Raw genomic sequence first — 27,267 nt, forward strand, 5'->3', positions numbered from 1 at the left:
AACCGAATTGTGGTTTAACTCAACTATCAAGAGAAAGACTCATATCTCATAACAAACATAGGCATACAGTGGTAGTATTAGATCAAATGTCACAGGTCAACTCTTAAGACAGAGAAATTTAAACAATTCATAAGGAGAAAGATCTAATGCAAATTGTAATGCAAGTGCTAGTATTAGATCAAATGTCACAGGTCAACTCTTAAGACTGAGAAAGCTGAATAATTCATAAGGAGAAAGATCGAATCCAAATTGTAATGCAAGCTAGCCGACGCTCGATTGTACCTCGGGACGGGTTGGTACCTGTTTCTCAGCGAATTCTGCGCGCTAGTATCTCTTGTGCCAGATGCAGCACACACTTGTGAGGTGAGGTGAACCAGCCTCTGAACACTGGCTGCTATTCTTAGGTGAGCGTGGATTTCCGCCCCGGATGTGGAGCGTGTTGTTTGTGCAGACGGCAGGGGCCGGCATACTTCCGACGATGCTAATACCTAGCTAGGCTCCCAATACAACGACACGAGAAGACCGTCGGTCGGTCGTACGCAATCTGTGCCAAACCGAGGGTGTATGCGTGGGACGTAGGTGTTTATTTATATAAATGTTGGTGCGTTGGTGGTGCGTTGGTGGTGCATGTGTGGGTATATGGGTGCGGTTTCCGCTTCCTCTGACAGGTTGTCTTGGTCGCCGGTGCGCAGATAGACGCGTTGTCCGCGAACTGAGCAAGCGCCGTTTCGACCCGGGATCGCGCCCCACTACTAACCCACTGTTGGGTGCAACCCGGGGCGGCGCTAAAGGGTGGCAGCGGGTTGCAGGTTGCAGAGTCCGCGAACGACGTGAACCGGGCGCCCGGGACCAGGCCAGTCTGTCGCCACGCTTCGGATTGATCAGTATTCTTTCCGAGTTCTCAACGGTGTGTTTAGTTCCTTCGCCAGCACTTGTGCGCCGACCGCCAGGAACGTTAGTTCTAGCCGTTATCCGCTTACCCGGTTGACTTTGAGGTGAGTGCCTAACACAGCAGTGCTGCCGGCAGTGGATTTTCGGCAACGGTGCTTGGAACTGTCGGTGTCCGTAGGCTTCGTAACCAACCAAACCTCCTCCTATCAAACTTCACTCGGTCCGACATCGACCTGGACAAGTCCACGGAGTCCGGATACCGGGTGGCGCCGCAGAGTCCGCAACCGTGTGCAAAAACTCGCAATTCGGTGAATCGCTGGCGAATCTCTGTTTCTGACCAGCGGACTCGCTCTAATTCCTGCATTCGCATCATCCTTCAACCTGTACAAGCCTTCAAATTGTCGCGCTACTCGTTTAACACAGAATTTTGGAAAACATTCTACGGTGGGCCGTAAGTCGCACGGTTCGGTAGGACAATGCGCTCCTCCTCGTCTATCTCGTCTGCGACTCAACTATTCTTGCAACGAACGGGTTTTGTTTTCTGTTTTGAACCTCGCTAATGCATCTGAGTTATCCGTTTGAAATGAATTCGTTTGCCGAACCTACTTCTGTGACTTTAAGTGAGTGACAGCGAACAAACCGGGAAGAACCATTGGTCCCTCTAAACTGTTGATTGGATGTGGCCTAATGTACTTTATAATGGACACATTACCTTTTCTTTGGATCGTTACATCTCTTCTTATACCGCGTAGTGTTTTCTGAAATGATTTTATACTTAGTTTGCTATACCGAATGTAATTGAAAAGTGTTCTCGCTGTACGGTTCCAGGCGTATAACTTTTTTCGGCCAAAATACTTTTGAGAGAGGTGATGGGACTTCTAACCAGCAACCAACTGAACGGTTAAAAATAGACCTCAGCGCACGACACGCACGTACACCGATCTAGTGTTTTTTTTCTCCCATTTCTGTCGGACATTTCGCCTGCAAGTTGTTCGCGTTCGGTGTGTTCAATTCCACCCAATCGTAAACCCCGGCCCATCGCTGATGTCGGACCAGATCCGGGCTTGTGAAAATGTATAAATAGACCCGGCGGCTGCGCCTTAGCCGGCAGCCTATATTAGGGTAACACTTTTGCACGCGGATGCGCGCACGTTGTGTTTATCTGGTCTGGTTTATGGTGCGTGCGGCAAGGCGGAGGGCGCCTGGCACGGCTACGAAAGTGAAAGCTAGCCCTAGCGACTGATGAAACCCACGCATTGCGCAATCGCGGCCGGCGAGTAAAAATAGAACTTCTGCCCGCGCTGAACCTCGTTTTGCTCTAGATTCGTGCACGTACACGCGTCGGTGGACACTTATCTAATTTTGCACCAAATCTACATTTGCACTTTCGGTGAAGAAGTAGTTGCTAGGTTTGCTTTAAAACCCGCTTGCCAGGTTGCGATAGACTTTCCTTCGAAGAAAGATAACCCTACGTCGCTAACGGTGGCTTCTCCCATTTCTCCAATCCTCTTCTAGCCAGAAGGTTTCACCCTAAAACAACACCATGGCTGACGAAGAAGCAAAGAAGGCGAAACAGGCCGAAATCGAGCGCAAGCGTGCCGAGGTGCGCAAGCGCATGGAGGAAGCCTCCAAGGCCAAGAAGGCTAAGAAGGGCTTCATGACTCCAGAGCGCAAGAAGAAGCTTCGGGTAAGTGTCTACAGCAACAAAATGGGATCTAAAACATCAAAGCAGGGGAACTGAAAACTACGACAACAAAACGGGACAGATTTCTGATTACGCACTGCGTTGTATTCTGTGTCGCCCGATAGTTACTTCTGCGTAAGAAAGCCGCTGAGGAGCTCAAGAAAGAACAGGAGCGCAAGGCCGCCGAACGTCGGCGCATCATTGAGGAGCGTTGCGGCAAACCCAAGAACATCGAGGATGCCAACGAAGGTAACACAAACTTGCTTGCATATTTTGTTTCCGAAAACATCATATACTCATAATTTTCGTTTGTTACTCGATTATACAAATCACATCAGTTCGTTCGTAAATGGTTGCTAAAGGCTGGTTCTCTTCGTTCTATTGTGTTAGTTTTCTTTAGTTCATGTCTTTAGGACTTCAAATTTTTTTACACATCCGCTATTTCGTACAACGTTTCCATATCGCCAATTCAGATTCAATCGCAAGGTTTCGTCATGATTTCTCCTACTCTTTCACAATGCGACAGTAACGTCTTGATGTTACTCTTTTGGTAACCTTCTGAATCAAACATTGGGTTTGACAAAGTGCCGAAAAATAGTTTACCTTTCACCTTCCCACACGATATCATGCACCTTCGGTCACGGTTCCTTTTCAAAATACCGTTAGTTATGTAAAAATACACACTGTTTTAACACTCAGTACAATCATTTTGCTATCACCTACCCTAGTTCTCATCACATGTATTCCAGTTAATTCATATTTCATATGTTAGATGAATCAGCTTTCTTGCGTTCATGTGTATCCTTTTGTCACGTTATCAATGTTTTCGTGCATTCATAGCACAATCGTCACTTTTGGTTTTAACAATTCTCACTTTCGATCTGAACTTAGTTCCATTTTCGTCCACTTAAAATTCAATTCAGAAATTATATTACATTTCCATGCACACTAATATTCGGAGGTTTTAGTTCAATTTGCCGAAAACATTTATGTTTCATTGGCAAACCGTGTCGTTTCAATAGCATCGCCGTATATTATTAAAACAGAAATAAGCTTATGATAATCACGGACACACTTTATGCCCAAACGATACACAAGGTTTATTATCTTACTCAATCAGTACAACTTCGTTGCATCATATTATATATCTGTAACACACACACATTCCTTTATTTCTCACACACATCCGCCGGTGCCCCACCCTCCACCCTTAAAATCAGAGCAAGCGAGAAAGGTTCTGCGTGACTACCATCAGCGTATAAATAACCTGGAGGAAGAGAAGTATGATCTTGAGTATGTTGTGAAGAGGAAGGATATGGAGGTACATACTTAGTCCACATGAAAGATGCACCCTTCACCTAGAAGGTGTCGCCTTCGCTATTTTTCGCCAGTTTGATGTTTTATTGTAATCTTTCACGCAGGGACCGGACCTTCTTTGGCTCGGTACCCGTTATCTGTGTGTACTATTTATTATTCTCTTTGTTTAATTTTAATAAGATTCCTCCTTGTTTCTCACAACTCTATAGTTTCTTTGCAACTTTCTTCTCTTTTTTTCTATTTTGGGCTGTTCATGTGATGATATCAGTTTATTTAACTGCTGATCGCAATTTCTGCCATATTTCTTAATTACATCTCTATGCTATGGTAATTTCTCTTCGCCTTGCCTATCTTTCATTGTATTCCAGTTCCGACTTTTTATGTTCAAATTTTTACTGTCAACAAGAACGTAGATAATTTTTATGGCTTTTGTTGTTCCAAACCGTCCTCTCCTCCTTGCCCTTTTTATTTTTCTCGCTATCTCTCTCTGTCTCTCTCTCTCTCTCTCTCTCTCTCTCTCCTTATATATCTTTCCTTCTGTCAATTTTTTATTCTTATATGACCAACATTTACTTGGATGAACTTTCTTTCTAAATGTTGTGTGTTCATTTATAGCTATCGATTTTTGTATGTTTCGCTATTTTCCTCCTTGAGTATTCCCTGCTCAATCATATTGCGATTTTTTTGTTATTGGTTTCATGTAATCTCTGTTTTATTTTATTAATGTATCGAATTGATATAATATTCATATAGGTGACTACCAGCTATCAAAATGAGCGTTGTTTGTTTGTTCTCCAAAAATTAAGCTGTAATTGTAATTGTGACTAAATAACGTACTTCTTTTAATCCTAAAACAAGTATAGTTTATCCTGTTTTCAGATTATCAAGTGTTTGTTTTAGAAAATCAACTTCTTTAACTTCTCATACGTTGAGTCCAGGCTAGATTTTGTTGATCCTGGTTAGCAAAAGTGACGACAAATATTTTCCACGCGTCTTGCGATTACTTTCAACGCAAGTAGAATATGCCCAAGCTGTGACGTTCAATCGTAACATCTTGGTGTAATTTCCTGAACTCATTTCGCTTAGGATGGCTTTAGTATGGTTGCTATTAAATTATGTTTTTGTCCCATTATTGTTATTTTCTTGTAGCCAGTCTGAAGCACATATGCAAAGAGTACCACAAAAGAATTTGTACCCTGGAAGGCGAAAAAATTGATTATGAGTATGAAGTTGCTAGAAAGGATCTAGAGGCAAGCAAACCACTATCCAAACACGACCGCCGGCGTTTGATTTGCGGTCACCGGAAGCTCTTTCGGCGAACGCTGCGCACAATTATGCTACAGCTCTTGTTTGTGCAAGCTGCAATCGCTAGTGGTTCCGTTAGAAACTATCAGTATATTAAAAACAGCAGCAAATTTTGGCAGGCTATTTTGCAAGCACGAGGATTATACGTTAGCAATCCATCCACGTTCACGCGACTGTTAGAAAGAAGGTCCGACGGTTTTGCGCTTGCAACATGTTACCTCGATGCGGCAAAGATAGCAGTAATCGATTTCAATAATGCAGTCCGCAATAAAATGGGCTTCCGAGGATGATGCCGTTTTTCCTCGAGTCATGCAGCGTGCTCCTAAAGCATAGCCGTAGCACTTTGGCTTAGCTCAATGCGCCCGTGCCGTTACAGCCGCCGCCGCAATCGCCTTTTTTGTTGACTTTAACAGCGCCGCAGCTATTGACGCGCGTGATAAATAACGTTCGTCGAAAAGTGTCTCCTTATTTTTCGATGTCCGCTGGATTAGTTATATTCCGTAACTTTAACTGGTTGTTGCTATTCCTCCGGCTCTGTTTCCCACCTAAGACCCACAGAAAAAAAAAACTAAAAACTACACTTTCACGCTAATATGTACCCACATCAGTAGTCGTTTCCGTTTAAGCACGCAAAGGTATCCAATTTGATTTTCGTTCGAAAATTTATACATATACTGGAAAACACTTTCACTTAGCAAATGTAGCCGAAAAGATAACCCAACGTGGCTTAAATGCAAAATAAAATAATATCAATCCTTTTACTTATCCCATCTCTCTACTAGCTGAGCTACAGACAATATGTAAGGAATATTGGAATAGGGTTTTTGGTTTGGAAGGAGACAAATTTGATTTAGAAAGAATGGAAAAATTGAAACAGTTTGAGGTAAAATATTGCTAGTCGACTTTGTAAACAATAGTTGAATGTTTTTGTTTCCTTTGGAAATATTGTAATATGGTTGATTTAATTTCACAATGATGGTTTTCATTAACCGTACCGCCAAATGCAAATGTGACATGCCAAACATGTCTCCTAGTATACGTTAAATTGAACTCTTACATAACAACACTGAAGCACACTGGAACAGACATAGTCACACACAAACATACACACAAATACACTTACAAATATATACACACACACTCACAATACTATTCACATAAAACACACTTAACAAATAATACAATTATACAACAAATGTGTGCATCCTTCAAGCTTTATTGAGACAGAAAAAATACACAGAGCCACTTACATGCGAGCACGCGCGCGCGAATCCAGACTAAACAGCTCGAATGAAATAATTCTAACGGCTAAAACTATTTTAGTTATCGTTCATTATTTTAAAGATACAATTCTATCATCATATAACTAGTTCATCAATTAGCAATCACAGCAAAAGGATTTTTTTGTTTGAATTAAAATTCAATAACGCACACACCTTATCTGCAAACATTTGTCACACAAATTCTAGCTTTGCCATATGACCAATGTAATAAGAAAAAAACAAAACAAAAACTCATCAAACAAAAATGTCTCGAAATTGTAAGTACCACTGTTCACAATTGAAATTTGTTCTTGGTAGAACAGATCGTTTGAAAACAGCTGGAATAAAGCTTCGTTGTTTGTTGCTCTTTTTACAATAGAGCTTTTTGTCGATAAGTCAGTTGCATTTATTGACATGCAAACATTGAATATGGTCAGGATGACGTTTCGTTTCAAACAGGCTGATAGTTGTTTCTGTACATCAAATTATTTGAATTTCCAACGCTACATTTTTTCCAGTTACCAGTTCTCTTCTTGTTAAGTCAGTCTTTGGTTTCCCATTTATTTCTTTGTTTATATTTCAAACCTTGATTTTTAATGCGTCCTTTCTATTTTTCCCTACCTTTCTTTCTTTCGCTGTCGTTTTTTGCTCACCAGATGACTGGATGGAATATTTTTCAAATTACTTTTTGAATTGATACTTCCACTAATACATCCAAACTGTTTTTTATTTTTTTCAAAACGTCTTCGTTATCTTTCGGTTTTTATCTATTACTTCAAGGCATGCGTTCAATAATTTCCCTATACCAAATTTCTTTTTGTTCTTCGAGCATGGTCTATATGTCCACCCGCTCGTTACTATGTTGTGTCGTGACACCTTTATTCGTGCACATTAATAACACCACCAAACGTAGAATTTTTTATATTCTTTCATTCTTTCGAACACTGTCGTCCGTTGTCCGACGACATTTGAATATTCGATCACACTGGTGCTTGCTCTCTTGCTTTCTTATCGATATCCACCCACTCCTTCGCCTACCATCGCTCCCTTCACTATCTTGTAATCGTTGTTTCATCTTTACTCTGTTACTGTTTCTACGTCATCATTCCTTTCGTTTGTGTTACTCCATAGTATCATCGCGATGGGTAAACTTTTAGTTGAATCATTATGAGTATTCGATAAGTTGTACTTTGCTCAGCACATACTGGTTTCACTCTATCTCGACATACACGAATTATTTATATTGTTGTTCTCTTTTACCAGCATTCATCTGTTTCTCATTTCAATTGATGCCACATGTTCCCTTACATTTTTTTAAACGATTGCATCTTTTAACTGCGTATTGATTGAATTCGTACAGTTTTTCTAAGTGTCATAAACTCAATTTTCCCATTTGCAGACCAGTTGAAAGACATTGTTAAAGAATATTACAACCGTATGTATACGTGTGAAGGCCAGAAATGGGATTTGGAATATGAAGTCCGGAAAAGAGATTGGGAGGTACTGCCATTGAATCAATTTGAAATCGTGTTTCTGAACAAACAAAACCAATCAACCTTAAAAATCCGTTAAACCTTATCAACCCATCCAACCATCTAAAACAAATCTAAATTCAACCCTTCGTTTAAATTCACACTTCCCGTTTTCAAGATTCATTTCGTTTTGTTCTTTTTGAAAGTTTAATTTTTATTATTATTACTCGTTGTTGTTGTTCTTATCATTTTGCACTGTTGCGTGATAATTATGTCTCAAATGAATAAGTTTGATTAGTCACATTCCATCCCAATAAGGGTTAATTTCCGTTTATAACGTTTTATACTTGTAATCGATCATCATAGTTACACGTTTTTTACTGTTCGCGCTGCTGCGTTGTTTTAATTAGTTTGAATTTTCTTGTTTTTTAAAGCATTTTTTAGTTCCCTCAAATTAATCCACCATCATCCTCCTGTTGATAGTTATTGAATTTTCTTTTTCAAAACAAAAATATCTTATTTATTTCGGATCCAAAAACAGTTGCAAGTTTCGATGTTATTGTCCCTCTATTTTATGATTTTAATTGTATAATTTGAAGACATTTGGCTTCAATTTTAACCACGGCACTCTTTATCACTAGTATAGTTCTCTATTGCAATTCGATTAAGAACATTCGCACTTACCAGACAGGAATCTCTAATATTCGATATTTGACATTGAATATTTGATTATGCGTCCTTTCTTATAAGTTTTCTTTCGCGTTACTGTACTATGGGATAGTATTTTAAATGGAGTTGGAGGCGTATGCTTTGTTTTTTTCTATGAAAATTAAAGGATCTTGAGTCGAATAGAGTTGTAGATTGTGTTGTTCGTTTATTTTAACAAACGTTCCATAGAATTAATGTACCAAAAAGATACATCTTAATAACGTGTCAAAGACAATATTTTGAAGCAAATTTCGTCGAATAACTGAAGGAGAGAAATTATAGAGCTCTTTCTTATGATTAATTAATGCAATGAGTACAAAAGATAATGCTTTGCATAACAATCAATATATTTAAATATGTTATTTACTCCATTCAATAAAACTAAACTTGTTGATGAAGCGAAATTAAGAAGAAAACCAAGCAAACAAATACGCTTCCTAAATCTAAAACGTTGAAATTTCAGACGAACCCAAAATCTGGTGGCGTGTTCTAGTCATTCCATGCTTCTGTTGCATCTCTTTCACCTATCCCTATGCCCTTTCCTCTTGCGCTAACTCTAACCCTTTGTATCTGGTTGCACTGCATGGTTGTTTGAAGTTTTGTCCGGGAAAGAATTATAAATATGCACTTTTGTGTTCGTTTTGGGTTGCGTGTGGACGTAACATTTAACTCATATATTTATCATATGCTATGATCTGATGCTTATGGTAGACAACAAAAACTTGACTAAGTTTGCATTATCTTGTAGTTTTTGGTGAAGTTCGGGCCTGTTATATAATTTCAGTTGGAACAGTTTCTGTCTTTCAACGATGAATTATTCGCTTCTCACACACTACATTAGAGCCAAGCAATGGAGTACGCTTTAGCTAAACAACGTTCATGGTCTATCTTTGGCAGTTCAGAAACATCAACATAAACAAACTCACTTTGAAGCGGCTTTTTACAGAGATGTGTATATTTTAGTGGTTTCATGTATGCATAAAGTCCATGATGGATAATCATATGTAAAATTGTAGGTAATGAAAAACTATACACATTGCTTCCTGTGGTCAAACGCGTAAAAAATACACAGCGTTCTTGGGCATATTTTTTATATGATCGAGTGTTATCCTTCTGACACACGCATTACCAAAATTTGTCGTGTGAACCGTACATATTATTTTCAAATCTTTTATTTGCATTAGAAGAACTTTTGTGTTTTTTTTAAATCGAAAAAAGCAAATTCGCTTAAATGTACCCTCAGAAAATGTTGATGAAATATTAAATTAACCTGTAACCTGTAAGATTAATGCATCTCGGTGCATTTCCATCGGCAGATAAGCAAATATTAGACTCTTTTGATAAGCGTTTTCCGCTAAAGATTGTTGCATTAGCCAATTTAAACTTTTATGCGTCGCTACTTTTCAATCTAAGCACGAGTTGTTTTGTGAACTTCTCCATTCGATCCACTATGGGACATTTAGTATTGCTACTAAGTATGAAAGCTTCATTTTACGGAAGAATGCGTGCCAACAACCCTTATCTACCAAACATAAGCTCCCATTTCTTGTTTTAGTAAATTTCCCTATTCTTTTTTGTTTTCACTCCTGGTTTGATAATTTTTGCTTCTGTCCTGGGCTTAGGTTTACCAATTAATGTCTTTACGCTATTTTTTCATGATAAATTCACTTTTGCTTTAATATGTTGGTATCATGGAGAATACACGATATTCGATATTTGTTTGGAATTTTGTTTTTTAATTTCGGTACTTCAGTAGATCGTACGTTCAATTTTGGGCTTTAAAGATATCTAACGGTAAACATTGTTTCAAACCACTTAATTGTTTAAGGTTATTGAGTGGTTTGAAATTATGTTTGGTTCGGACTCAGGGCATCAGGAGCGAGTTTATATCAAGGCATCAGGAGCGTGTACGGTACAACGTCAATGAAGTACTAGACATTTTGCTTCTAAATTTTGAAAACTTAGCATAATGTATCTTAGCATTACTTTTTCGAACACAATTTGTTCCTACTTAGTATGGGAGCCCAGCACAAATATATGTTACTTGCAAAATCCGTAATTCACTAGAATGATCTGTACCGAGTAAAGATGAATAAGAGATTGACCTGTTATCATTTGCACAGTTTAAGAAAATTATGTCATATTATAGCTGTTCCAAACAAACTATAGTGTTTTCGTTTGAAATTATAAAAGCAAGTAAGTTTGTTGAGATTAGACAATCTTCTAAAGATTCAGTAGCCTGGTTTATTTTAAATGTTAGTTCAAGCCGTAAAGTTGTATCGGATATGAAATCTGTTCTGGAAGCGGACATTTTCACAAAGTTTTTTAAGCAATGTTAAATTAATCTTATATACATGTTACACTATGATTAAGTGATGATTCGTTTTTTGCTCTTTATGAAAATAATGTGTTCTTTAAAGTGTCCAACTTTGTTCTTGCTCGTGCTGATTGTACTCGTTGTCGCAGCTCAAAATGTGTCATTGGAAAAAAGTCAGCGTTTATTGATTTGCTTTGTTTGAACCATCCAATCAATTTTTTCCCAAAAGGGTGAATGTTCTTATTTTTAATTGTATTGGTGTTTTATTGGAATGGTAATGTGACGTTTTGTCTTTCCTCAATTGACTAACACAATTCTCCTTTTTGTCTCGTGATAGTATTTTTTCTTGTTTTTCGCTCTTGCAGTATTTAAAAAATGTTACAGTTTCTTTGTTAAGCAAGTTGGTGGGATCATTAATATACAATTTGATTAGAGCTAAGCGCAGTGCAAATGGCATTCATTGGAAAATCAATCATCTAAATAGTTTTCTATTCTTTTTATCCTAATGGTCAATGTTTTTTTTTGTAATGTGTTCCTTTCATAACTGTTTATCTCCATGTCGATTTCTCGTTTCTTCTTTTCTGATGTTTAGCTACAATTTCCTTATTTGAGTGTCTCTCTGTCTCTTTCTATTTCTTCGTTGGCATCTGTCTTCACACGTTCTTCGTTTTTCATATATGTGCGTTCACTCCTTTCCATTCATTGTCTTGTTCCAAACGCCGTGTTAGTTTGCCCACCATTCGTCGTGTCTACTATCAAGTTTTGTTGGTGTAAATGATAGATGATGGTCAGTTGATGTTACTAGTAAGTTTCTTCCTAAATTGTACCATGGAGCAACTTAAGCTAGACACTTACGTACAAAAGGAACACTTCACCTAAACATGGTTGGACTCATCTGTATGAATTCACTCCTATTTTGAAATTATCTTCGTATTCGGTGGTAGATTTGACCTAAAGTTTCATTGCCAATTCATTTGAGTTTTGGCAGAATCCTCTTTGCGATAAGAAACATAACTTTTGGAAGGTTTTAGCGTTGGAACTTTTTAAAGTTTATTTGTCTTCTTGAATTTTATCGCAGAGTATTTCATAGTATTTCAAATACAGTTTCAACGATTAAAAACAGTGCTCGAGTAAAATATATGCCTCTATACGGTTTAATGGTGTTTGGAAGGAAATGACATTTTACACTGAGTAACAGGCAAAACTAGCACGGTTTAATAATATAGCCCATTTTTATCATTTCAATTATAACTTTTTATTAATATCTCACTTTAAAAGTACTTTTAACCAAGGGAATTTTTTTATGTTTGTATTGTGGAGTTTACAACAGATGAGTTTGTGAGACCGACATTAACGGAAACAGGAATGATGATTATAGAATGTTCGTAACATTGGAAGCTGAATTTTAAAGATGTCACAATCGAAATTACTTGATATCAATTTAAATGAGTCCAATTTATTCTGTTAATTTCATTTTTACTTTCAACAAAAGGTCTTGTTTTTTATTTTAAATTAAGGGTAAAAACCCAAACGGTGGTTGAATCTTATATTCGAGGGTTTCATTAGTTTGTTAAGGAATTTGGTATCCCGCGTCAATAATATTTCAACATTGGAAAATGTTTTTATCAGCACAAACCATATAATGGTTCCCAAGAACGCATCGCATCAATTCCGAAGCAGGAGCATAAACTTCGAATTTGTTTCATTGGGCCAAAACATAAAAGCTCGTATACAGATTGGTTGTTGTGAACAAGTTAAACATTTTCGCTTCTCCTTATGGGTGTTGGCCCCGAATGCTTGTTTGTTGGTATTTTTCTAAACGTTCGAAACATATTGAATGTTATCGTTTCAATGTCGTAGGATCTTTCATTGAAGCTGTTGCTTCTACGAACATCATCCGTCGTACAATTGTGTGCTGTGCTCGTACTTAACGAGCATCTTGCACATGTGACACAAGGTTTACACACAGTTACTAATCGCAACTGTCGAAATTTGTTCGAAAAAGATATTTTGTTTGTTTTTATTTTTGTTTTGTTTGTTTCTTGACATTGGCTAATCTGTTGATTCAACAAAGTCGTCGTGCAGATGCAGAAGGTCACAACGTGTTCCAACTCTATCGTTACACAAACCCACTTGAAGCATACCCAAACACTTACTTCACGCCTTTTTTAGTACTTTCGATCTACCTGTAGGATCCGGTACTTCATTTGCTTGCTCCAGAAATATGACATATGACGGTCCCCAGAGTTAATCTTTTAGCCACAACACCGGATGCGAATGTTAATCCTTAGCTGCACTACTGCTTGTTTCATTTGAATGTGTAATAAAGCTACACACAGGCCAATGAATGCTGAAATGTGTTTATGGTGGCAATTTGATTCTAATGGCTGCGCAGAGATTAAGATTGTTTTTATATTAGGCTGGCTTTTCAGTACTATATGCATCACCAGTCGTGCAACCTAGTTACTGGTCAACTATTGGTGCTTCGTAATCAGTGGCATGTACTTTGCATGACGGATGGTCCTGTAAAGCTGAACGGTTTCAGCCTATGGACATCTGAACATGTTAAATACTATACCTAGCGCATCAGTATGTAAAGTAAGGTATATGTGAGATATGAGTGCTTGGGCGTGTGTCTACATCTCTGGACGTGTTAGCGTGCCTGTGTGCTGTGCTCATTCACTAACCACTGCATATAGTATCGCTTCGTCATCTGTGTGAGCCTGCCACTTTCGCCAATCTTTACGCTTTGTATACGTTGTACTCCTAGCATTGCACTATAGACAACCGATATTGATACCACTGCTAACCACTTGCATTTTCATCTTCTCTATCTCCCTGCATCGCTCCCTGCTGCTGGGTACTCGGCAATATTAATTGTTCTGCTGGTAGATTTCCGACTTGAATGCCCAGGTTAACGACCTGCGTGGCAAGTTGTAAGTATCGTCGCAAGCGGAGACCTCTCTCCCCATCCAGACATCCCGTTCACATGCCACTCGTCTTTTCTTTCCCCAACAGCGTCAAGCCTACGCTCAAGAAGGTTTCGAAGTACGAAAACAAGTTCGCCAAGCTCCAGAAGAAGGCCGCCGAGTTCAACTTCCGCAACCAACTGAAGGTTGTCAAGAAGAAGGAATTCACCTTGGAAGAGGAGGACAAGGAGGTAAGTGGCAGCGGTACACTCGCGGTGCGACACGTACCCCATTTTTGAAACATTTTGATTTTTGGGCCATTTCAATCGAGGCTACCCATATTTTGACAATTGAACTTGAGTACACAACAAACACAATTTACACTACTAGAGTTTTACTCGACCAAATTGAAGTCTAATACATTTTGAAAGACTTTGCAAATAAATTCACAACACATACTTTTTTCCCTAGAGTATTTATTCCCATTCGAAGAAGTAAATTTCTATTTTATCGTCATGTGTGGCGATATGTTTTTTTATTAATTTACCTTCGATTTCAAATGCAACTATTTTTTAACCTTTCCCAGAAGAACCTCAAAATATGACGGTAACACAGTGCTATATAGCAAGTCGATCATTGAAAGCAACAAAAGAAAACAAAACACGTAGTGCTGCACGTATTCACAACGTGCTAGGCGCTAATGAGAAAAAAAGGAACAAATTACTCAAAACACAGTAAAATGGCTTGTGATCACTGTTGTACCACATCTGGAAAACATATTTTGGTTTTTAAATTAACAACTAAGCCATGTTTTGAAGAAAAAGGCTGTTCGTCCTGGATGCTACCATTCCCATCTACCATCGATATGGTGTTTTTTTGGTTTTTGACGATGGGTGCATCCCGTTTAAAGGCTGCGTTACTATTCACTGATGTACCGATTCCTTTCCCAACAGGCAAAGAAATCGGAGAAGGCTGACTGGCAGAAGAAGTAGGGGTGTGTAGCCGACAGCGTGATAAACAAGAGGAATCAACCGAAACCCCACATAGAATACCCACACCAGAATACCTTTCAAAACCTTCTTTGGGCTTCACAGTATAAGAACACGTCATTATTTACGCAAACTATTACACCCGCGATACCAAAGAAAACATTATTAAACTGCCCGGTTACCGCCCTAATCGTTAATAATGAAATGCAAAATAATCAAACATCGCTGCATGTAAAGATTAAATAAACACGGAAGTTATATACTTGGAAAAAAAGGGAAGCACATCTTTTATCTAGTCCACAACCTCTACTTCCGAGCACTCAGGTTGAGCATACGCATGAATGTATGTTTAGCAATGTGGTTGCGGTTTGCATTTTTAACGAGTTTGAAGAACCGCGCTCATTCGGAATTGGACAGAAGTCTAACGAGCTTAGGATTAAGATTTAATCAGCAGAATGCCCTTTGCTATATACCATACCACATACAATATTGGTAAAAACAACAAATACATAAAACAACAGGTAAATGATCTTTAACTATCACAATTCGTCACTATGTTGTACGTATCCAGCACAGCTAAACCAGAAGCTAAAGTTTTCAGTTAATGAATCTCATCTCACAAGATTAAATAAAATGCACACCCACCTTTCCTCATAACACAGACGATTTGAGGGACTGCATCCTGACCAATGTGAATGGCGGATTGAGGTCTTCAAATTTTCGTGGCAAAATTTAGTAACAAATACCTTGCTCCCATTCGATCTCATCAATGTTCATTGAAATTTAAACTTAATCTTTATGATTTACTAATTCGCTGTTCTTTCTTTTTTCATTACTTTATTGTTAACCATCGTCCGCCGGATTGAATGAATCGCTTGATGGGACCTCTCCATCCCCCCTAACGTCCACCGAGCGCAGAAGAAGCCCGAATGGTCGAAAAAGGGCGACAGCAAGGTAAAAGAGGAAACGGCAGAAGCGGTTGAAGCCGAGGCATAAGCCCCCGTTCGCTTCTATTCAATACTCTTACAATCACTATTCACAACATAACAACCAACAACCAACAACCAAGGACAGCAACATTAAAACAACTGCAACGACCACTGTAGGCGTGGTGTACAGCTATGCTCTGTTGAAATCGTTTGGAATATTTTTGACAATAAAATAAACATACAAAAAAAAAAAAACAAAACAAATTACCCAAATTTTCAGACTCTCACTTTCAGCCGTATTAGCATGACGACACATGATCCTTTGTGTCTCCAAAGCCCAACACTCTTCACTGTGCTATAACCAACCTTCTTCCAATATAAGCTATACGCTGGTGATTAACAGGTGTCAACACTACTACGTCATTTTTGAATGGTATCAGTCTATGCCAAAATTTAGTAAAAAAGTACTTGCGGTGTAAACTGTTAATTTAATTTAACTGTTTAAATCTACTTAACTTAATCTTTATCCTGATCTTTTACAAACTACGCTATACATTCGAAAAGTTTTATACTCTTCCGTGTTTTGGATAGAACAAATCCGAGGAAAATAATCAACAACACAGAAGAACATTTAAGTTGAGGCAAGCGTTAATTTTCATTGAGTTTTTGTATTGGAAAATTCAGTTAGATAAGTCTACCAAATATGATTTGATAGCAGATTTTGTACATTAATGTGCAAAGCTACATTTTGCTTAACCTAATGTTCATAAACTAATAGTAGCGTGTCTTTTCCTCTTGAAAGCAGGTTATGTTGAAAACGAAAAAAAATATGAATAACGCATTTAAAACTGTCATGACAAAATCTGTAATTGTAGTTTTTCAAACCTACATTGCACAGCGGGATAAGTTAGAAAAACCAAGCGGGCATTTCAGTTTTTTTATGAACTTCTCGATGATTTTGATTCTTTTTATATAAACTGAATATATAAAAATGATAAAAGTTAATATTACCATTGGAAACCCAGGTGCCCCTGTCTCTTCTAAAAATTTAATAATCTGCATTGAAAAGAACCTTTTTCACTTTTTAAACTTTGGCATAGCTCAGCTACAAATTCAGTAATATATTTAATTAATACTAAGGCTATTCTTATTAACTATCAGACTCATCATTTAAGCTTGTTATCATTAACATACAAACGCTTAGTTCCGAAATGTTCTCCTCTTATCCCTACGTGCACTGGTTCAAACGAAACATGTCTGCATGCAACGTTTCTAAGTGAGAAAACCCTGTTATTTCGATTTAACCGTGTATTTCCAACTGGTTGGTATTGTTGGATATGGAACACAACAAACTTCTGTTATCTTCTGCGTTACCTTAACCGATACAATCTCATACTTGTATGCACATGACGACTATCGTAGTAGCTTATGACTTTACTCTCTTCATAATCGTTCTTTTTATGTCAACCTAGCCGGAAGCGCCAGCTCCAGCAGAAACTGCATAATTGAACGATCGGTGCTGCTAGTCTCGATCGACGCGAGAAAGAGAGAGGGAGAGAATGAGAAGTGCATGTAGGAAAAACATTGAAAACCCTTTTCGCAAAAAACAAAAAAATGCTGGAAGCAGTTTCTTGGTAGAATATCCATTGCCTACCCCATCGCAATCGGACATCGAAGAACCGACGTAACCAATCCAATGAGCCATCATTGATGATCTTCTGTAAGTCTTCATAAGGTCCTGCTTCGGCGTACTGTTCGTTCGTAGATATTGTAAATGTGCAGCGTCAAAAGTTGTTTGTGCGACTGTCCCTATCTTGTTAGTTACACTGTGCAGCGTGTTCGTAGTGTTTGGCTCATGAGTGGCGTCAATGTGGTCATTGTATGTCTAGCATTGTGATTTTCTCACCAATCACACACATGTAATCTCTGTCCGACCAGGTTTTCTACGTGTTACCAAATTGCGTTGACACATCTGACTTCCATAGTGCATACTTTCATCCGTGCAAACGCTAACATTCACCGATCGCAACGACTCGTTCTCTTTTCATTCCATTTCATTTTCCGCTTCGCTTGCCATCTCTTTCGCCAACGTTTTTGAAATCATCTACTAGGAGGGATCCACCGGCGCGGAAGGCAACTAAATGATGACTACCATTGATTTCGATATTATGATCCAAACCACCATCACCACCACCACCACCATCACCACCATCACTACCACCCTGCATATCCGATTCCGGTTAGCGAACGAATATGCAGCCACTCTCGAACGACGTAGCAACCTCGGATACCCACCGTTTTTTCCAAGGCTGCAATCTGTTAAGCTTAGTTTAGGTAACAATTTACTATTTTTTTTTTAAATATAACCGCACTCGCACCAGCGAAAACGAAGATAAAAACAAATGTGCGGTGATTTAAATACACACTTGAAGTGGAGACTTCGACGAAAATATGAAAAAAAAAACAAAACCTAACTATATATTCAGTTTTCCTGTTTTATATCGATGTGCGCACATTGGCTTAGACATGTAAGAATATTGCTGAACGAAACGCATCGCTTAACGCTCGCCGCAAGTGGTTCGCGGTCAAAGGTCGAAACAGAAGACATTACCAATAAATTCGGGACATGTTGACCGTATGGAAGGGCTAGACATTAGGCTTTGAAACCCAACCGACTACGACACGTACGTAAGAGGAAAAGTCTAGTAAGGTCGTTGAGATCGTCATTACGGCGGAGAGGAAGAAGGTACTTATTCTGCTCGTTAGTTTCCCGTTGCAATCGTTCAAATCGTGGACAAATGTTCTTCAAAATATTGAAGAGTGAAATTTCTTAACCTGGCAGATCCGGATTTGGGTTGGAGTTGGCTTTCTTTAAATTATGTTAGTGCTCGATTGCGTACTGTAAATGAGAATATTGACTAATTTTTAAATCGCTGCTTTGATAAGTCTTGCTAAACTGGAGATATCGTTCACCGATCATTACTAAACCTTCGAAATCCCATGAAGATAACTTGGGTTTGCATTTATTTGTTCATTTATTTATTCCTTTATTTATCATTGTTTTTATTTGCTTAGTTCTGTTTTACTGTCGCCCAGATGAAAAATGATTATGGCGAGCAAAACATCTTTAACATCGTGATTATCCGTGATCAAGTTGAGAAATTTTAGGCGAAAGAAAGATTTCTTCCTTCAATAGATATGATCCGAAATAGTTTTACCGTTCGTTGAATGTTCTTAATATCAGACTGACGCCGTCTTTGATTAGCTGCTATTTCATCCTGATGGTATCCTGATCGTTTTCCACCAAGCTGATCGCATGCAATTTGAATTCAAAGCGTGCAAGAAAGGTTTGTATACACGTTGTAGTTTGTACGCAAATAGTGTATGTCTCGGCTGGATAAACCCTGTGCCAAAAGGTCCTTGAAATATAGCAGATAGTATTTCGATTTACTGAAACGAATTCTTATTTTAGACATAAATAACAAACTTTTCGAGGATACAGGATAAAATCAAGCAAACGGTTTCAAACAGTGAAAAGAAATACTGCACCATCCTCAGCTCAGGAGGAATGTTTTTTTCATATTACCATTTATGGGCCTACTGTACAGCAACTATAAAGACACATAAAACAACATTGAGAAACGGAAGCTGTTGAAGCTTTTCAGTTTCCGTAAGCTTTTGGTGGAGCTCCTTTATCTCCCAATTCGATTGCAGGACAAATTTTCGTTAGTGGCCCGAACCACTTCCATTTCTTAATGTATTACGTAAAATTCACGGGGAAAAAAACCTGTCGGATAAAATGTGTAGAAAGTCCCCTTTTTTATTGAACTTGGCATTCGCAAAGATTTTTCACATAAAGTTATACCAAGCAGAGCGGTACAGTGATCGGCAGGATAAAGTGTCCAGAATCATTTTCACGAGTATCAGTTTCTATGAACCAAACTGACAAGTAATTACGAAATTTGTTTGAAAACATGCTCAAATGACAGTTTTGAAAGGAGTATAAAACCTTTTGAAATGATCGTTATCGTTATAGATTCCCAACGCTAAACGAAAACTATTGATTATTTTAGAGATGAACTATAGCTTATTTACAATTCTGCACCGTTTGTTTATCCGCCGAACGTTGCCGCTTGACAGTTTACGATAATTTTGTATGAGTCGTGTATGCACGTGAGTTCAGAAACTTTTAGTCAGTTCCAGTTCGGCGTCGCATCAGAGCGGATGGTTAGCAGTGCACGAGGTTCCTGAAAGGGTTAGCTGAAAAGTAAGGTTATCTTAGGCACGGCCGCGTGGTGTCGCCGAGCTGGAGCTCAAGTCAGAGAAATCCTAGCCGACGCACATCTCGTGCTGTTTGAGTAATCAAGCGGATCACGAGTTTCGTGCGATCTGACAAACGGAAGGAAATATTCCTTTCGTTACGGCGGGTGACCAGCCGCATTTTGACTGCGCACTAGCGTGGTTGGCTAGCAGTGCTCCTGGCCGCATGGTGGCAGTCAAAAGGCGACGCCTACAGAAAATCGAAAACCACAGAAAATCAGGACATATGGCCTTTAGTTGCCAGTCCTTAACCTAAAGAGGTCTATGTCTCCAGGTTAGCTTGCGAAGGCCCAGGAAGCTGGATTCAATAGCCGTACTGGAGTAAATCCTCGACGAAGTGAAGAAGAAGAAGAAGAGAAACTTTTAGTGAACTGAAATGAAGACGTATTACATTTTCCCACTAATGAAACTTACTATCATCTAACTGCACCTTTACATTCATTTTTAAAATGAATTCACTAATTCATTTCATCAACAGTTTGTGGCTTCGTAAAGCTGTATCGCATTTTTGACATTAGGCAATTGGGTTAAGGTACGACATTCAAAGGCTACGAATCAATGAACCTTTTTTCGGTGCCATGCGTCAAATCCTACTAACACACAGCCAAACGCAGCTTGAAAGGAATACTTGAATGATGCAGCAGTAGTCATGGATACTGGGGGAGCGTTCTCGCGACGAGTGTTGGTATCCTTCCTAGTTTCTGACCTAGTGTCGAAGTGCGCATGATTCGGTCGTGCTCAACGTCAACTTGATGTTAGCGTGACTAGACGTGTCACAGTGTGGCAACTGCGTTACCAACGCTTCTTCGAGCGATTATGTTGAAAGGCATCACATCAGTAGAAAACTTCTTTTGCGTTTCGTAAAGCTAGAGATTCCAAATGTGTGTGTTATTCAGCATCGAATTGTAGCTTGGGAACGCTCACCCTTCGATTAGGTAGCATGTGTCGAGCGTTTCATCTGCATGGGCAGCAAACAATGCAGCTATCCAAAGGAACCTGTGGAGCTTTAGTGAGAATTGAAGTTTTTTTTAATGCTGGCTTATTTTGCTAGTGAAGCTGTCCTGTGCAGTGGCTGAGTACGCCGTGCAATCAAGTGCCATGCAGTAGTTCAACTAGTGTGAAAGACGACATAGCTATATATTTTTTTTTAATTCAGATTTCTCATAAGATCACTTCGAATGTTATGTGAAAGTAATACTATAGTTGAGACATTCGATGGATTAGAACGATTTTTAGCAAGGTGTGCTTAGTAGTGTGTAGCGGGTTTCGGAGGCAACTGGTATTGATTATTTGCAAGCAGAATGTTCATATTGATTTTCGTTTCGCTTCTATACTGCTTTTAATGGAATTATATTTCCATCGTTTACACAGAAAACCATCGTCCGCTCCGTGGGCAACATTATAGGAGTACCTCGCTATCAACCTTCGTAATATGGGAGCATCATTTAACATTAACCGAGTGCGTATTCCCATCGTTATCTTTTTCAAATCATTCCGTAAGGATAAATAAAGAAAGGTAAGTCTGAACTCGAAAATTGTAAGCTTCGAGCAACCCGTGGAATCTACCCAGATGAAACATAAAGTTTACTAAAATGCTTAGCTTTTCTGCATATTTCACTCCAATGAATATTTGTTATAGACTGTCTACGTTGAGAAATTTTCGATAGCTTTTTTAGACAGTTTGATTTGATCTTTGAGGTTAGTCTTTTGATTTCACAACTTGTTTTGAGAAGGTTCCCCATGCTGTCCATTTACAAAGTTAGTTGGTACATTGTGTGAAAACGGTTCGTTGTACAAACGCTTGCTGGTACCTTTTATTTTGATGTATATTTGTATCCTTGGCTTTCATAGATAACACTGGAAGAAATGGTGCACCCAGACGACGCACAGTGTTTACGTGAATATTAGTTGAGGGAGCCGGCAGCTTTGTGCATCATTCCGCGTACGCCATGGATACCGCTGTGCTTATTTCCTGCATGGCATTGACCGCGACTCTCCTGATCGTTCTGTTGCTGCTCTGCCGATTAGTTCAGCCCCATGATATCGCATGGTTTCTTTCGAGCCGCGAAGACAAGCTGAAACTGTCCAAGATGAGACTGTACAACGCTAACGGCTATCTGGTAATTTCCATACTTATTTTTACTGTTCTATCTGAGGAATTAAGAATAGTTTGCATATGTTACACTATAAGGTCAGAAGTTCGTGCGAAGTTCGCAAATATGATGAAATCCTGAGAAATGCTATAAGATACAAACTCTAGTAGAGAGTGGTCTATCACACACATATAGTAGGTGTACAGTAACTCATTAGGTTCTTACTTTTCACTTCCACATTATTTGTAGATGCATTCTGGATCAGAGATTTTGCTAGGGTCCACGGGAAGCTTTCAACGGTTCGATTCTGTGGACCGCGACTATAAGCCGCAGTACGGGCCGCGGTCTGGTATTAGCTTTCCATCCTGGCGCAACTCCACAGAAGAGCCTGACATCCCACCACAACCGTTGCGACCTGCCCCGTCACCCAGAGAGGCAAAACTTTCGCGTGAGAAACCGATCCTGCGGCAAATGTAAGAATAGTTATTAATTGGATATATCTAGTTATTTGTACTTCCAGTAATCAACTTCTCTGACATTGTTTCTATCTGTTTCAATACCTTAACCTTTCTTTTTTAGTTCGGAACCGAAAGCCCCAACGTCACGAACGGTGTTTATCTCGCCCATACCTCGGCCGGTACCTCGCAAGCAACATTCGGCTCCTATATCTTTTCCGCTCCTGATTTCACCGCAGGATAAACAATCAAACAAGACGGTGCGACCACCTGATCAAACAGTGCCAGTGACCCAACACCTGTCGTGTACCAATCCTTTTCTCAACACGTCCCAGCAGCAGGAAGAGTTGCTGCACGGTATTTCCAAAAGTAGCCATCAGCAGGTATCACCTTTAGTACCTTCGCCGCTGACTGTGCCGAATTCCGCCGTGTCAAGTTCTTCTGAGTTCCATCCCCTCAAGTCAGCGAACAACCCGTTCATTGATTCTCCCGTGGCATCCAGCAAGACTTTTGATCAACCACAACAGCAACCGCAACAGCAATTCTGTGTGTTCAACTTTGATCCGGCTATGGTGCAATCGCTGTTCAATCGCCCAGTTCCTGGTGGTACACATTTACTACCTAGCTCCAATAGTACTAGTACACCGATTTCTAGTACAGTTGGCAGTAGTGTGAGTACGTCAGCTGAGGTGCCAGAGCTACCTCCACCGGCACCTCCAGTGTTAGAAGACGATACATTACGGGGGACACACAAGCGTATCAACAATCTGCGAAGGATGTCCAGGCTGATCGAGAGCAATCAACTACTACTGAACATCTACCAACAGTTTAACCGAACTATATCTGAGCAGGCAGAGCTGCCGTTGGTCGTAACACCACATGTCAGCAAGCCACTGATGCCTTCAACCACCCCTGTAGCTACCCAGCTCCCAGTGACATCCAGCGACGCAACTCGAACCTCCACTGCAGAAACATCCGTGGAAGCCCAGCCGGCGTCGTTGTCTCCAGTTTCCGAGTTTAGTACCATCTTTAGCAAGCCTCCGTTGATTTCGCCGCGTGTTTCAAGCAGTGGTAGGTCGTCACCATGCAAATACCGCGACTCGCCGCGTTCCGACATCACCGAAAGCATTCGGGTGCCGACAGTGTCGCGCAGTATAAAGCATATCCTGCGCAATCGATCGTACTCGGAAACTGAGTTCAGCCAGCGCAAGCTCATCAAGTCGCAGGCAATTCTGTCGGCATCCGACGGGCATCCGCAACAGGCGTCCGCTTCCAACTCGTGCTCGGTACCACCGTCGCCACTGGCCAAAAATGCATCCTACAAAGACCTCAGCCAGTACCAGTGGGGAAGTGCCGGGGCAAACGTCGGGTCGGCCAGCTGCGGATATTTATATAGCAGCCGCGATTCGCTGCAGAAAACCGTGTCAGAGTCCTTTCTCGAGCAGTACTCGTTAACACAGCATCGCGAAAGTAACGAGAGTGCGGCCGAACTTCCGATGAGGTATGGTATTCATTCATCTGGCATCGATAGCTTCCGAACTGAGCATAACCCAGGGACGGTCCTGCCGTCGTCGTCCTGCGAGTCGGTTGCGTCAGAGTCGTCGGTCGTATTCACCGATCTTATTCGTAGTCCGAGCCATCCAGCTGCCGGATACCTGTGCATTGGGCTTCAACTAGGCAGGTATGAACACGGCTAGTCTTCGGAAAGGATTTATGCTTGAGTAAAAGTTTGATTTCCTTATTCTCGTTCATGGGTTAAGTACTACCGACGACCGAGAGGAACTCCTGGTGACGGTAAGGGAAGCTAAGGATCTGGTTCTTTCTCCTGAAGTCGATGAGCTGGATACATTCGTGAAGGTGTTGCTCATACCTGCGGACGGTACTGCGCGCCAAACAAAGGTGAGGTGACTGCCGGCTTTTATACCCTGAAGGATGTGCAGAACCTTTCAGTAGCTAGTTTGAATAATTGGTTATTTACTGGGATACTCATAAGACAATTTAAACGATTTATACTCTTTGGTTTCTTCAAAACTAGGTATGCAAACACGCGAAACAACCAAGCTACCAAGAAACATTCAGTTTTTGGATAAGCAACCGTAAAGCTGTACGTCATTCGCTTTGGTTTTATCTCTATCTCAACAGTGCCAACTCACAAACATTGATAGGTAAGTTAAAAGGTCTCTGATATTCTATCAGGCTATTGATTTGAAATTGGATAACTGGACAGCTAGTTGAAAAATGTTGAGTATGCAGTTTAACTTTGTAATTCTGAAGTACAACAAACGGTGTTATATCGTGGTGTGTATAGTAGAGTACAGACACTTGATGTATGATTACTGCTTGTTGAATGCCTGTAGCAGCGTGCTAATCTCTTCCCAAAAGAGCAATGTGAGACGTTGAGAGAACGCAATCTCAATGTAATTTAGAGAATGAATCATTTATATTATATTGATATTAACCACCATTTTCCTTATTCAATGACAGGAGAAGCCGAGATTCATATAGATGAAAACATTCAGCTACCTGTAACTAACTGGATGAAGCTGATCGATCCTAGCCACCGGAATTTGGGCCTGGGTGAATTGATGCTTTCGTTAAGCTACCTGCCGACGGCGGAGCGGCTTACGGTTGTGGTGGTGAAGGCACGGAACCTTGCACTGAAAAACCGCGGTTCGGGTAGTGCGCTGCGTGCTAGTGGAAGTAATGAACCGAAGGCGCTGGATAACGAAATGGCTCTCGAGTCCGATGGAGCTGGAAACGTTTTCGTCAAGGTGAGTTTGTGAGCTGTGTTGAGAAGCAACCTGTGCACCTAACTGAATCTTCTTTTGACAGGTCTATCTGCTGCAGAACGATCGCAAGATTTCCAAGAAAAAGACGTCCGTGAAGCGCGCGGAACAGTTTCCGATTTACAATGAGGCGATCATCTTCAGCTTGCCACCGTACATGCTGAACGTGGTGCAAATTCGTCTCTCCGTGGTGCAGATGGTGCAGCGGGTGGAGGCGTGTGTCTCGGAAGACCTCGGTACGAACGGCCGGAAGCCTTCGGTGGACGGCGTTACCCGCAAGCCGAGCGTAAAGCTGGTCTCACTCGGTCACGTCATTATCGGTAGCGGTACGACCGGGAAGGGACTGCGACACTGGCACCAGATGCTGACGGCCCTGCGCAAACCGGTGGCCATGTGGCACGGGCTGCGCAGCACCTCGGAGCAGCACAGGAGAGACAAACCGAACGCGAACGACGGCCGAGTTAAGCAAAGAAGTGATCCTTTGGAGTAAATTTAGATAACACAATTGTGCTTTGAACATTGTTCGCGAATATAGACATTTACTTTATTAAAAGATGAAGAAGTTCTACACAGAAGATATGTAAACATTGTCTGTTCTGACCACAACTCTCAACAAACATTGAGATGTTTGATATTATAGACATCTTGACCTACGTTGATATTGTCACATGAAACCCCTTCTTGATGATCTGCATTCGTTCATACAAAAAGAGCTTTTGAATTCCAACAACATTATCGACGACGCAAAGCAGTGTTTGTTGAAACGTCTTCCATTATTTGAAAAACAAAAAAAAACATATGCAAGGACATGCCTGCAAATTTTCATTTTATTGTTCAATTTGAGCTTTTATGTAAATTTATTTAATCTTCTACAGTTTTGTTCGATTATTAAGGTGTAGCAATTGTTGATATGAAACCAATTTGCAAAGCATAGCAAGACACTTGTTGCATGAAGCTTCATAGAATTTGATACTTACTGTGCGAGAAATTTTTGAACCCAAGGTTTTCGATCCTTTTGAGTGTGGATCAGCTTAAATTTGATGACAATTTCATGAGTGGGTTTCTCAAACTCTTAAACCGTTTGAATGTATGAAAATCTCACAGTATTCGTCCCTCGGTCGTCTTATCTCTTTGTAAGCGCTTCTTTATTAGTAAGTCAATCCAATGTCGCTTTTAAAAATCATATATTTTTATTGAAAGAAAGATATTACTTTTTGTTCAAAAACTTACATATCATTGTTTTGATATCCTAAAGTAGTTTTAATTACTTTCTTTTAACAAAGAACCACAGTCGGCAATCATTCCTTACCCTTCAGCTGTTAAAGGAGCGGCAGTTAATGTAGAACTTGACACTCTCACCAAACAGTACCTGTGTTAGTGAGGCTCTTTACGATAGAATTCTTTCAGAATATGATCCACGTACTTGGATGTGATAAAAGTGAGATCACCGTTGACATATAGCAGGTTGCACTACGTAATGTTCTCATTCGCAATCTTCATTACAAGTGAATCGTGTTATCTCGTTTGTTATAATCTAAATGAGGAATATTTCTAAATGTAAAAACCCTGTATAAATATTACGCGTACGTACATGTTTCTATCAAAAAACTTACTTACTCTAAGAAATATACTTGATGTAATAAATTGCTTTGTAGTTTTCTTCATTTAAACAAAACGTTTCCTCGAAAACGAGACCCGAAATGTGGTAAGATTTATTTTTAATTCAGTGGCACACTGGATTCGATTCTAGCAAACAGCTCAAACATTTCGTGTCAAGCCATCAATTTGGATGCCTAAATATATTTTTTTGAATTATTTGTGACTTGATTT

General features: G+C 39.8%; 2 protein-coding genes across 4 annotated transcripts; both read left to right on the plus strand.

Moving 5' to 3' along the window:
• The first annotated feature begins 868 nt into the window (after positions 1-868).
• LOC131290937 (troponin I) lies at positions 869-15,955 on the plus strand. 3 transcript variants are annotated; one of them, XM_058320124.1, is made up of 7 exons: positions 869-995; positions 2,407-2,578; positions 2,701-2,824; positions 3,796-3,896; positions 13,849-13,892; positions 13,975-14,116; positions 15,773-15,955. In XM_058320124.1, the coding sequence occupies exons 2-7, from the start codon at positions 2,435-2,437 to the stop codon at positions 15,848-15,850; spliced, it is 633 nt and encodes a 210-aa protein (XP_058176107.1). In that variant the 5' UTR covers positions 869-995; positions 2,407-2,434; the 3' UTR covers positions 15,851-15,955. The 3 variants fall into 3 exon arrangements, with proteins under 3 accessions (XP_058176107.1, XP_058176110.1, XP_058176108.1); XM_058320127.1 differs by lacking the exon at positions 3,796-3,896 and adding an exon at positions 7,859-7,959; XM_058320125.1 differs by lacking the exon at positions 15,773-15,955 and adding an exon at positions 14,819-14,857.
• A 6,097-nt stretch (positions 15,956-22,052) lies between these two features.
• Positions 22,053-25,927, plus strand: LOC131291004 (uncharacterized). Its single transcript, XM_058320196.1, has 9 exons — positions 22,053-22,223; positions 22,446-22,669; positions 22,776-23,142; positions 23,179-23,242; positions 23,378-24,347; positions 24,412-24,550; positions 24,687-24,816; positions 25,136-25,422; positions 25,484-25,927. The coding sequence occupies exons 1-9, from the start codon at positions 22,053-22,055 to the stop codon at positions 25,925-25,927; spliced, it is 2,796 nt and encodes a 931-aa protein (XP_058176179.1).
• The last annotated feature ends 1,340 nt before the right edge of the window (positions 25,928-27,267 follow it).

Source organism: Anopheles ziemanni, chromosome X (genome assembly GCF_943734765.1).
Source record: "Anopheles ziemanni chromosome X, idAnoZiCoDA_A2_x.2, whole genome shotgun sequence".
In the NCBI taxonomy this organism is placed as follows: Eukaryota; Metazoa; Arthropoda; class Insecta; order Diptera; family Culicidae; genus Anopheles; species Anopheles ziemanni.

Bases quoted from the DNA above. Each gene is read 5' to 3' on its own strand.
- LOC131290937 (XM_058320124.1), top strand. From the start codon at position 2,435: ATGGCTGACGAAGAAGCAAAGAAGGCGAAACAGGCCGAAATCGAGCGC. The intron at 3,897-13,848 runs GTACATACTTAG...TTCTGCTGGTAG, and splicing joins TGAAGAGGAAGGATATGGAG to ATTTCCGACTTGAATGCCCA. The intron at 14,117-15,772 runs GTAAGTGGCAGC...CACCGAGCGCAG, and splicing joins TGGAAGAGGAGGACAAGGAG to AAGAAGCCCGAATGGTCGAA.
- LOC131291004 (XM_058320196.1), top strand. From the start codon at position 22,053: ATGGATACCGCTGTGCTTATTTCCTGCATGGCATTGACCGCGACTCTC. The intron at 22,670-22,775 runs GTAAGAATAGTT...TTTCTTTTTTAG, and splicing joins AAACCGATCCTGCGGCAAAT to TTCGGAACCGAAAGCCCCAA. The intron at 24,817-25,135 runs GTAAGTTAAAAG...ATTCAATGACAG, and splicing joins CAACTCACAAACATTGATAG to GAGAAGCCGAGATTCATATA.